Source organism: Gopherus flavomarginatus, chromosome 4 (genome assembly GCF_025201925.1).
Source record: "Gopherus flavomarginatus isolate rGopFla2 chromosome 4, rGopFla2.mat.asm, whole genome shotgun sequence".
Taxonomy (NCBI): Eukaryota; Metazoa; Chordata; order Testudines; family Testudinidae; genus Gopherus; species Gopherus flavomarginatus.
In genome coordinates, this window is record NC_066620.1 from 52,030,877 (window position 1) to 52,043,574 (window position 12,698).

The 12,698-nt window shown below is 42.1% G+C and overlaps 1 protein-coding gene across 1 annotated transcript in view; it reads left to right on the forward strand.

Moving 5' to 3' along the window:
* Positions 1-12,698, forward strand: part of TGFB2 (transforming growth factor beta 2) — a 78,322-nt gene that overhangs the window by 56,788 nt on the left and 8,836 nt on the right. Inside the window, exons 3-4 of the mRNA XM_050950249.1 lie at positions 11,622-11,754; positions 11,872-11,982. Coding sequence (XP_050806206.1) covers positions 11,622-11,754; positions 11,872-11,982 — 244 coding nt within the window. The remainder of the gene's footprint in view (positions 1-11,621; positions 11,755-11,871; positions 11,983-12,698) is intronic.

Below are 12,698 nucleotides of genomic sequence, written 5' to 3' on the forward strand. Positions count from 1 at the left end.
GGCTTCTGCCACACAGCTCCGTCTTGGGAGCTAGAATAATTTGTTAAAAGGGACCCAGGCATGAGCAAAAATAAGGGAAGAGTGAAGCAGAGCACAGGGACCCCTTCTCTGCTAAAAGAAGAGAGAAAGGTACCCCCTTCTTTCACTGTTGTGCAGGAACACAGATCCCCTTCTCCCATGAAATTAGAAATCCCTGGGCAGGGAAATATGAAGAAGTTGCAGTGGAAAGAACAGGTGCCTGATGGGAAGAGTTTGGTGGAGTTCTAGTCTTCCTACCTGTAGATGGAGCAGCATCAGTGCTTGACAGAGAAGAAGGGATGACCCCATGAATATAAGACTCCTCCCTCCCCTTCATAAAATAAAAAGGATTGAAGAGGAGATGGTCCGTTAATGAGCTTCCTCTCTCATCTTGGAATAGAAGATCCCAGGGCAACAACATGGCTCTGTTGCCCCTTAGGTTCCACAATACTGCTAGCACTCCACAGTGTATACACAGGGAAGCAGTAATCAGTAAAGGAGGCAGATAAGTGAGTAGAAAAGATTTGAGTGTGGAGGACAGTGGAGAGAAAAGGTTGAAAGAAAATTGACGTGGGGCAGAGTAAAGATTTGGATGGGAGGGAAGTTAATCATATGGGGAAACTGGAGTTTAAGGGAAACAAGGCAAACTGAGAGATGGAAAGGAACAAAGAGGAATGACTTATGGAGCCAGACAGGATCTTGAGAGATGTAGTAAGTCAAAACATTTGACATTGGATAGTAAGTATGGTATTAAAATATTGCAATAAAATGCACATGAATGTGAGCTATAGATGTCAGGGGACATGACTGTAGGAGGAGCAGGAGAGACCTAATTTTTGATGGGAGATGAGCACATGATCACACAGGATTCTGAGGGTAGGGATAGGAGAGTGGAAAACCCATTCTTGCTTTGTTGGCTTTGGCTCCTAGTTGGTACTTTAATAAAACATAACTTGCCTCTGGCAAGTTACTGTTAAATGGCTAGATAAATGTACAGGATTTTTTTGTTTTGCTTCATTTTGATTTTCTGAGCTATCTTAAAATCTTCTAAACTGGAGGAAATTGCACTGAGTATTTCATAATCTTCTGGAAGAAGGATTCCCAGTCATCTTTTGCGGTTTGTTGCTTCCTCAATGCAGAGTCTTCCCTCCTGGTTAAGTGTAAAACATGCATTTGTAGAAAAGAGGCTGAGGAAAACCAGGGATGTTTCCCCAGCACCATATATTGTACCCACTCATGCATAACCTTCATTTGGCTGGCTAGAGCCTTCCTTGGAGAATAGGGATGTCTTCTGAATGGTTCATCCCATCACCGCAAGATGATGCAGTGCTGTATCATCACATTTAGAGACCTGTCCACGATGACCACCTGAACTGGTGGTCAGCTTCCTTTTTGATCTGCTTTCACCACTCCTCCATCGCTCCTCCATCCCTTCAAAGCAACTAGCAGGACAATGCAGCTAGGCAGATGTTCTCAGTGCAGTTGCATTGCACCTAGATATAAAGTGGATTTGGGTCTGTGTTCAATATGTTCTCTTTATTTGGAAACTTGCATGAAAAACGTGTCTGGCAAGTTCCAAGCAAATGTATCACAGCGCTATAGATTTTCAAAACATTTTGGCAAGTACTTTGTACTTTTGTATTTTGGCAAGAACTCTTCACCTCGTGTGTTAGTTTCTAAGGACCAGATTCTGCCCGCAGTTAAAGCCTATCCAAAGCCCACTAAGTCAGTGGAAAGACCCACATTGACTTCAAGTGAGGTTTTTGATCAGGGCCATACACCCTCATAGCTTTATAATATTGCATAGAGTTGTATGGATCAGAGCAGACTCTGATTCTGAATGTTTTGCAAAACCTGTTCCAGAAAAATCTCGAAAATTGATGCAGCAAATCTTATAGCAAATAAATGGTTGATCTCTTGCACTAATGGTGAGAACTACAAAACAAGCAAATACGTTTAAATCAGTTTTATCAGATAGTGGGTATCTTGTGAAATGTGCTGCAAAAGCTTTTCACAGCTAATTTACCACATGAACTTTCACACAGAATCATTAAAGAAAAGAAGATGAGCAATCAAGAGATGAAAGTGGTTTGCAACAAACATATAGATTTGTTTCTTGCTAGATTGCCAGATTTTGATCTCAGTTCCTGAATTCGGTAGTAGAGTGAGGAAAAATTAAGGACTAAGGTGAAGGTTGATTACTCACCCTTACTCCTTAGAAAGAATGGGGTGAAGTCAAAGAGGACAGTCTGAGAATATCAGTGAAATCTGGGATCTGACAGGGAATGAGTCTCTTACTCACTGGAGCAAGTGGCACACACTTCAGAGGAACCAAAACCTGCATATGTCAGAACTTGGAAACATTTTCACGTATATTCATGTACATTCTTGGCATCTTACCTGAGATCACAGTGTGAACTGTAAAAGAGGTTATCCTGAGTGATCATTTACAACCATAGTGTTGTTCATAATAATCTAATCTCTCATGCTCTTCCCTTAACCAATATCAGTACACAATTGGTCATTGTTTAGGGCTGTTCAGTACAAGGGATAAAAAGTTGAAAGAAGGTTATTTGCATTATTGACGAAGGACCATGAAGTAAAGGATATTGAGTAAGAGAAGAATTAGTGAGTCTGCCAAGATGTTGTAGTACAAAACAGTCTGAGAGATCTGAAGCAGCAGAGGAGAGGACAGAAGGAGGGAAGTTATAAGTGAGCCGACAGTATCTGGAAGGAGGTCAACAGGAGAGGGGAAAACAGATTATTGACAGATTTTTACAAGAGAATACCCCCACTGCTATTTCAAAAAAAAAAAGAGCTAAAATCCACCTTAATTGATTATAGTTGCTACCCTATTTAAGGTGGTAACGTAACAGACAAGATAGTTATTTTAAGGATGTCATTTGATTTTTGTGTTTTGAAAATTATCCAGCAATTTTTGTAAAGGAAGGGTAAATTGCCAAAAATGTTTCCTAATACTCAGTGACTATAATATCCAGCACCAAATATAAAATACCCTCATTATTGTTAAAGCTTGGCCTTTGATATGTGATCAGAGTTTTCTAGGCTTTAATTGATGTTAAAAAGCATTGTATCAGCCTGCATTTGTATATAGTCATTGTAAAACTGCAGTTGGGATTTTGTTTGTTTTTTAAGGAGGTGATGGATTTATTAGCCAAAATTACCTAGTAATAAATTACAAGGTTCCAGGAACACTTGTTTATAGTTTTTCTGTTCTTTCATTTTTGTAATGTAATGGCTGAATACCAGCAGCTGTTGGCCAATCCACCATACCAGGATTACACTATATCCTGGAAGTCCTTATGCCTCTGGATAACTGTGCAGTTGAATAGTCCAACTGAATTTAATAGGACTATCTATGTATGAACAGTTATCCAGATGAGTGAGTGTTGCTAATTTGGAGCTTAACTATATTTACTCTAAGAAAGTTGCTTTTGGAATTCTAGTTATTTGAAGAGAGTTTCTAATTATTTGAAGAGAGTTTCTGTCTGTCTGTGGGATTCTTACCTTTTTCTGTGTGGGGGAAGGGAATATGCTGTTTTAGATGGTTATTTTAGAAGTCATTCATTCATCCCCTATTTTCACCACTTGTTCTGTGAAAAGGCCAATAAAAAGGTTAAAACAGAGCATTTCTGTATTTGCATTGCTTAAAAAGTTAGACATTCAGATCCTCAGCTGGCAGAAGTCAGCATAACTCCATTGGTGTGAAACAGAGCCACACTGCTCTACACCACCTTAAGATCTGGTCTAGGTTGAAAAAAGAGTTGAATTTCTACTACTTTCAGAAACTCTCCATTATTGTTTATTATGATATAAATAGCAGTATGAGTTTACACAATGCTTCACAAAACACAGAATAAGACAATCCTTGTCTTCAATTTTTACATTGGCAGCTGATATGTTTTGTCTCGTTATTTACTGAAAAATGCAGTACTTTCTTGGGAGTGAGTACTCATACACACACTAAGCAGGTTTATCTTCCAAGATTTTAATGATTTCAGCTAATTGTCTTGTTCTCCTAGATTTTGTTTAAGTCTTCTTTTTAAAAGCTAATGCACTGTAAAAATAAAGCGGAACGAGTGGCAACAGCAATTGAGAATACAGCCTATACTAGAAATGCATTTATAGTTTCGTCTAATTTCTATCTGTGATGAAATTTGAACCCTCTTTACCCTACTCTTCGTAATTCCAGAATCTCAGAAAAGCCTGCTGTCTTCACAATGGATGGGGAGATGCATACATATATCCCTCCTCGCTGAGCAGTGAAAGCACCCCTTTGATCTTCAGGGTTACTTCGTAACTGTTCAAACTTTATAGTGAGTCCTTTTATAGAATTAGTAAATAGTAGCATATTTGGCGGGAACGAGAACAGAATGGGGAATGGCAGAGAAGGGGAGTTTTTTGGTCCTTATGCTACCACCACTAGAAAATTTCAGCATAAGATATAATACATTGGGGTCTTGTAGGCAATAAGCAGCAAAAATGTGAATGCCCCATTTGTTTATAGTGCTTTGGGTGTATTCTGCAAAGATGCACTAATGTAATCTGCAAAGGACTAGACTGTGGAACCCTTACTTGCATCCATGAGGATTTATTCCTGTGACTAGCCCCTTTGAAATCCCTGTGGGTAATGTCTACACTACAGGATTATTCCAATTTCACATAAACCGGTTTTATAAAACAGATTGTATAAAGTCGAGTCCATGCGGCCACACTAATCACATTAATTCGGTGGTGTGCGTTTATGGTCTGAGGCTAGCGTCAATTTCCGGAGCGTTGCACTGTGAGTAGCTATTCCGTAGCTATCCCATAGTTCCCGCAGTCTCCCCCGCCCCTTAGAATTCTGGGTTGAGAGCCCAGTGGCTGATGGGGCAAAAATCATTGTCGCAGGTGGTTCTGGGTAAATGTCATCAGTCATTCCTTCCTCCGGGAAAGCAACGGCAGACAATCATTTCGCGGCCTTTTTCCCTGGATTGCCCTGGCAGATGCCATAGCACGGCAACCATGGAGCCCATTCAGCTTTTTTTTTTTTACAGTTACCGTATGTGTACTGGATGCCATGGACAGAGGCGATACTCCAGCACTACACAGCAACATTCATTTGCTTTTGCACGATAGCAGAAACGGTTACCAGTTGTTCTGTATCGTCTGCTGCTGGTGTAAATTGGCAATGAGATGACGGTTATCTGTCCTTCTGTACTGTTTGCTGCTATTATGGGTGCCCCTGGCTGAGATCGGCCAGGGGCGCAAAGGCAAAACTGGGAATGACTCCTCCGAGTCAATCCCTCTTTTATGGTTTCTAAAAATAGAGTCAGTCCTGCCTAGAATATGGGGCAAGTGTACTAGAGAAGCAGTGTATCAGAGAGCACAGCTGCTCCATGTCAGATCCCCCAGAAATGATGAGCTACATGCCATTCACGGGAGGTCCCCCTGCAACAACCCCACCCGTTGCTTCCCTCCTCCCCCAACCTTCCTGGGCTACCATGGCAGTGTCCCCTCCATTTGTGTCATGAAGTTATAAAGAATGTAGGAATAAGAAACAGTGACTTGTTAGTGAGATAAAATGAGGGGGAGACAGCCTCCCGGTGCTATGACAGTCCAGGCAGGACATTAAGCGGTGCGGGGGAGAGGAGCCCAGTGTGCCGCTGCTATGATAGTCCAGGCAGGACAGAATCTTTTCTTTACACAGGAAAGGGAGGGGGCTGATGGAGCTCAGCCCCCAGTTGTATGATTACGGTTACCAGCCGTTCTGTCCCATCTACTGGGAATGACCAGGAATCATTCCTATTTTTACCCAGGCGCCCCCTGCCGACCTCACCTGAGGCAAACCAGGAGCACTCACGGGCTGATGGTGACGACGGATATCAGTCATATCGTACTGTCTGCCACCAGGGAGGGAAGAGGAGCGGATACTGCTCTTCCCTGCTGCAGCATCGTGACTACCAGCAGCATTCAGTAGACATAGGGTGACATTGAAAGAAGTCAGGAAATGATTTCTTTCCCTTTTCTTTCACGTGTGGGGGGGAGTAAATTGATGAGCTATTCCCTGAACCACGCCGGACAATGTGTTTGAACCTACAGGCATTGGGAGCTCAGCCAAGAATGCAAATACTTTTCGGAGACTGCTGGGGACTGTGGGATAGTTGGAGTCCTCAGTACCCTCTCCCTCCCTCCATGAGCGTCCATTTGAGTCTCTGACTTCCCGTTACGCTTGTCACGCAGCACTGTGTAGCCTGTAGATTTTTTTTTCAAACGCTTTGGCATTTCGTCTTCTTGTAATGGAGCTCTGATAGAACAGATTTGTTTCCCCATACAGCGATCAGTTTCAGTATCTCCCGTACGGTCCATGCTGGAGCTCTTTTTGGATTTGGGACTGCATTGCCATCCGTGCTGATCAGAGCTCCACGCTGGGCAAACAGGAATGAAAATCAAAATTTTGTGGGGCTTTTCCTGTTTACCTGGCCACTGCATCTGAGTTGAAGTTGCTGTCCAGAGCGGTCACAGTGGTGCACTGTGGGATACCGCCCAGAGGCCAATACCGTCGATTTGCGGCCACACTAACCCTAATCCGATATGGTAATACCGATTTTAGCACTACTCTTCTCATCGGGGAGGAGTACAGAAACCGATTTAAAGAGCCCTTTATATTGATATAAAGGGCCTCGTAGTGTGGACGGGTACAGCGTTAAATCGGTTTAACGCTGCTAAAATCGGTTTAAACACATAGTGTAGACCAAGCCTGAGACTAGTCCTGCGAGTGCTCATCAGCATGAGTTAGGGTTCATTAAACAAGTCCAAGCAGATGAGATCTTATACATGTTTCTGACTATGCTGCTCCATCAGCCTTTACAAATAAACTAGTGTGTGTGTGTTTCTTTCACAGGGTCCTGATAGTACATGATCATACCCGATGTAAAGCATAGGCAACGGGGCAAGAGACCACCTGTGAGTTTTGTCAAAGTGCCTTCAATTCATGAGTTTGTAAAAAGAAACTTGGTCCAGAATATTTTTTTTTTAACAGTGCCATAGAAAACAAGACCTTGAAGGCATGGCCCAACTTTGGGAACCTCTGATCTAGAATAATCCCATCCCTTAAGGATAAATACATTAAAGATTATAAGGCGCTCAGATACAACAGTAATGGGGATCTTGAAGAGATTAACAAAGACATTTATCCCAGCCATTGCCTTTACAGAGGGATACCGTACACAAAAGGAGAGCAGGGAAAAAACGAGAAATTGCTTTCAGATGTCAAAGCAATACTACCAAATAAAAGTGATACTATGTGTAATTGTCCAGAACTCTACTGGATACAGTCCTCTTACCTGGGTAATTTTTCCATCACATTACCACATTCACTTGCATACCATGCTGCTGTGCAGTAACCCTTTTTAAAATCATAACTGTGTTAGCCCACATGAAAGCTAGACCAAAAAAGCACTTTATACACACACAAGATCATTCACACACATATCTTTATAAGCTGCAAGTATTTCACAGAACTTTCACTCTCCTTTTGCATAGCTTGGGCCTGATTTTCAAAGGCGGCCTTCACTCGTACACCAATAAAGCTGTGTATGCACAGACCTGTGCATGGATGCTTTTGAGCATCGTCACCTACCCATGTGTGCAGTTGATCAAATGTGTCGCTAGTACATGTGGGTGATGGCTTTTTGTACATGTAAATTCTGTCTCCTAAGCCTGCATGTGATTGAATCTGTCACCTTCACACGCAGGTGATAATGCACAAAAAAAGGTTGGGATCCAAATGAAAATCAGATTCTTTGTAGCAGTTCAAGGGGAGGGATTAGGGGAGATGCTAGAGGGACATGTGAAGTGATTGCTTTGTGAAGTGGGGATTTTACCTCAATGCCCCTCTCCGCACCCCCGGAGTCATTTGTGTCTTTCCTTTCTCACAGATAATTTAAACAAGCAGGGTCCCTGCCCCAAAGACTCATCATCTAACTCATGCAAATGCAAGTCACAAGACAATATTTCAGGTCAGAGAAGGTGCTGAGACATTGTCAGAGGGCAGAGCAGCATAGAAAGAAAAGTTTCCCAAAAGGAATGGGCTTTAAAGAGTATGTGACAGAGATGGCAGGTCCTAGTGCACAGGAAGTGGAGAGGTTGTTGCCAGTATGGAATATAACCAGAAATAAAGTGCACAGCAAAAAGTATGAGAGAAGGACAACGGGGAAGATGGGAGAGAGACTGTGGAGTGTTATCATCTCTATTCAGTTATAGAACATATAATGATAGAATATCAGGGTTGGAAGGGACCTCAGGATGTCATCTAGTCCAACCCCTTGCTCAAAGCAAGACCAATCATTACTTTTTTCCTGTAAAGATTCCAAAGACTATCTAGAAGGAGGAGTCACTTTTTGTCTCCTGCTGGGTGGCTGTGTCAGAGTGCACAACAATAATGTGCTGCAGTGTAGGAAAGGAAGTGAAGAATACTTTATTTAATTGAAAATGCAGGAGGAATTTTAATCAGTAGATTGTAATGATCCATACTGGTATTTGGCTGGCACAGTGGGGCTAGTGTGCCCTTACCTCTCAGGGAAGAAAATTTCATGGAATCTTTCTTGATCACCAGCAGTCAAGGCACTGATTTACGTATCTTCCTAACACCATATGGGAGTGCTGATTCAACCTAGAGGGAAGAGAGGAACACTCCTGCTGATTCACCAGTATCACTCAGTGCAGCACCGGTAGTGCTTGGAGGCCTCCCATCCGAGTACTGCTCTAGCCTGACTGCTTAACCAGTTATACTGATAACATAGGTTAGCTGAGCACTGCTTAGCTTGCGCATTAATAACCTGGCCTGAGGTGCCATAGCTTTCTGTTCTTCCTGCAGATGCTGTGAATGGAATGAGGAGATAAGTCTCCTGATCCAATAATATAATAATGGTCATGTAACCTTGACACTGAATTATTCCCATTCTACTGTTTCTACACATTTCTCATAACACTTTCAGTTCTGAGAGCAAGATTGGCTTTCAGTGCACTGAGTGAAATACACTCTGTCTCTTATGCCTGGTGAATACTGATAGTCTCTGATACATGCCTTTCACAGTGTTCCTCTTGCCAGCAGGCTGTCATGGGGGAGAGGGAAGAAAGGGGGTAGGAAGACAAGCTCTTTGGGGACTGGTTCTCTCCCTTGGCCAGTCCCCTCTACTCTCTCAGGGCCCACCTGAAGAGCCTGAACTAGTCTCAGGGCAACCATATCAAATCTACTTGCATTAGCAAATGGCTTTTTGCATGTTTCATACTTTAGAGACATATGATGATATGAAGAGTCAAACCTGCTGTGAGGTGTGACTACACAGAAGGGCGGAGATGAGCTGAAGTCCTGGGTCCTCTTCAGCTCTCTTCTGAGAAGCATCCATCCATCCATGCAGCATGACAGCTGTGTCTTCTTCTTGGGAACACTGGAACTGACCCAGTAAAATTCCAAGGGAACCCAAAGTTATATCTGTGCTACCATTGGATTGTCACAGCTGTAAATAATACTAATTCACTCAGCCCTCGGGCACAGCTGAGGAATGGGAACCTCTTTGCTGCCTTCATTCTCTTGCTGTATAGTTTTGTGAATGCTTAGTTTGAAGAATGCATTGTGAAAAAATAGGCCCTCATTCTGAGAGGTGCCGAATGCCCTCTGCGCCCATTGAAGGAGTTCACCCATTTCTGGGAGGGGCTCAGCCGCTTGTAGGATTGGACCAATAGCGTCTTGTGTATCCCTTCTCTCTCAGTCCTCCAGCAGAAGTCTGGGGGAGGAAGAAATGCTCCTGCCTTCGAGAAAGAACTTACCATACTGTTGTTCTTGTCAAGAGACAAGTTCAGTGCAAGGGCTGCTCTCTGAGTGCAGAGATCCAAATACAATTCTCTGACTCATGCAGGGGCTCCAATGAAGTCAGTGGAGAAATACTGACCCTTAGAGAGTAGACTAATTCCTTTTGTTTCATGATGAAGAGCCTACTTCAATCACATGGCCTATTTTCGTGCCTGTTGTCCATGATTTTTTCAGGTTAATTTTACCATTTCATTTGCTGATTATGTGCCAACAAAGTGCTGACTTGGGTTGAGAATACAGGATGGAAAAATGAATATGTCTATCAATCATTCATTTTAGAGATGGACCCAGACTGTGGCAAAAAAATCTAAGAAGTCATGGAGCTAGCATACCAATGGGTGCAAACTGATGTTATCATTAGTTCTTGATTAAAATGTGCTTAACATGGCATGACATTCCAGCTCCCTGAATCAAAAAAATCATCAGTGTAGTAATGCTGGGGAACTGGGCAGTTCACAGACAGCCATAAGCCCAAGTTTTCCTTCCTAGATATGGAGGGAATCTGAGATTGTATGCAATGCGGTGATTGCTCAGTCGTTTGGAAATAAGGGGAAGAATTTGTTGCACTTGAGAATCTGGAAATGTGCTGCAACATCTTATATAGGTAGAAAAAGTTTTTTTTTTAATGAGGTGTGTGCTCAGTACCAGGTTGTGATAAACCTGTTGGCATAAAATACAAACTAAGTTGGAATGAAAATTTGTGTTAAAAAAAGCATCTTAAACAGTACCAATAAAAGGCGATATTCAACTAGGATTTACACTGCTTTATATTGCTGCACCCTCTGCAAACAGCTGTATAAGCTACATCTTCTTGCAGTTGTCTGTAATACAATGAACATTCATGTGGACAGTAACCCTGAGTCAGAGTAGACATTAGTAGCTCTAACAAGGTAATATTTATGTAAAGATGAACTGGTCTTGAAGAATATAACAGTATCATCAATGTACAAAGCACCAACAGGCTTTCTTTTAGCCTAAGGTGTGCATGTGTTAATTTACTCAACATATGTATTATGGCCAATGGTAGACTGTCCTCGCTAACGTAAATGTTGGAGTTTATTCCCATTGCTGCACCACTTCTGCAGTATTGTAGTGCAGGGCAGCATTTTGTTGCTGTCATTTCTCTAGATTTCCCTTGGAGAACTATGTGGAAGACAGTGTTTTTGTTTCCGGATATAAGCTGATTACGTAAGTCTACCCAGGAAAATACTTTGAAAGTCTAGGTGCAAATATGGAGATTCCTCACCCTTTATTGAAGCATCAAGTATATTAGAGGTAAGATATGTTGCATTAGGGATAGATATGAACTGCAGCTTGGCAACTGCCATTTCCCTATGACTATGCGGAACTATAGAGTAGCTGGTGGTCGACCATATGCACTACTGGTTCTGGAACAGAATAATAGAAATCGAGATGAAAAGACCTCATTTGCCAGTATCTTTCATGTCACTTTTACCACAATGTGCAGATGACTTAGTCCCTGTTCCTGTGTTCTCTGAAGTCAACAGCAAGTGTCCTATAGAGATAGAGCCTTATCCTGCACCACTGCTTAGTATACATTTTTGTGTCAAATGCCTGAATGTCTGTCTACCCTGTGTATGTGTAGATTGCTGTTACGTTATTTATTAGCATACCACTGTGTTATGTTAAGCTCTTATAGAGTGTCCATTTTGATAAGTCTGCAAAACTGTAATCTACAGAGTCTTGACTTGTTTACTGTTTCTTTCAGGTTGTTAAATCCAAAGAACTACCTTCGCCAGGACAGCGCTACATTGATAGCAAGGTAGTTAAAACACGAGCTGAAGGGGAATGGCTGTCTTTTGATGTCACTGAAGCTGTACGCGAATGGCTCCATCATAAAGGTGATGAGAAATGCTCTTCTCTCTCGCCTTCCCGCTCCAACTCTTCCTTCATTACCTGAATTATTTCAGGGTCATTCCAGATGTAAAAATGATCCCCCTCACTTTCATGTTTTGCAGAGAGGAACTTTGGATTTAAGATAAGTTTACACTGTCCATGCTGCACCTTCGTGCCTTCAAATAATTATATCATCCCAAATAAAAGTGAAGAGCTAGAAGCAAGATTTGCAGGTAACAAAACAACAACAAAAAACGAGGGAGGGGTGGGAGGGTGTACAAAGGGCGGTGATGTTTGCTGATTAAAAGATAGAAATAAAGAACTTTTTATGGTTTCTGTAAAATATAAAATATAACTGATGTGGGGGCCTGAGGATGATGAACTAAAAAGCTTTGACTCTTTGCTGGGGGGAATGGGATGATTGAGGACACATGGGTAAAGCCCTGTTAACACTGTAAAATGTAACTGGTCCACAACTAAATCGAAGAGATTGCACTGCCATAAGCACAAATGGTTCGGTGCATCCATGCTAGCCTGTTCCAAACCATTTTACCTTCAATGCCCTATTGGTATCTATCTCACAATTCAAGGCACAGGTCCCAAAACAGTGGATTTTGGGAGATCTTGAAATCACCAGTGCACTATGGGACATAACTGAGCTGGCAGTATTGACTGAACTGTTTCAGTCTGAACTATTTTATTGCTGTCCACACTGGCACTAAAATGGTGCAAGCTACAGTAGTGCAGACTAAACCGTTGATTAGCCCTGGTGTAGGCAGGTCTAATCCAGACAATGTTTAGAGCAAACTGTTTGCAGCACTTTTGTCTGTGAACATGATGTGTTTTACAAGTGTGCAAGAGGGACTAAGCAGTTCTTAGCATGGTAAATTTCTCTAGTATAGGCAAGGCAGTAGTCAGGTGTTTGGCTTTCCATTTCCCCAAACAAATG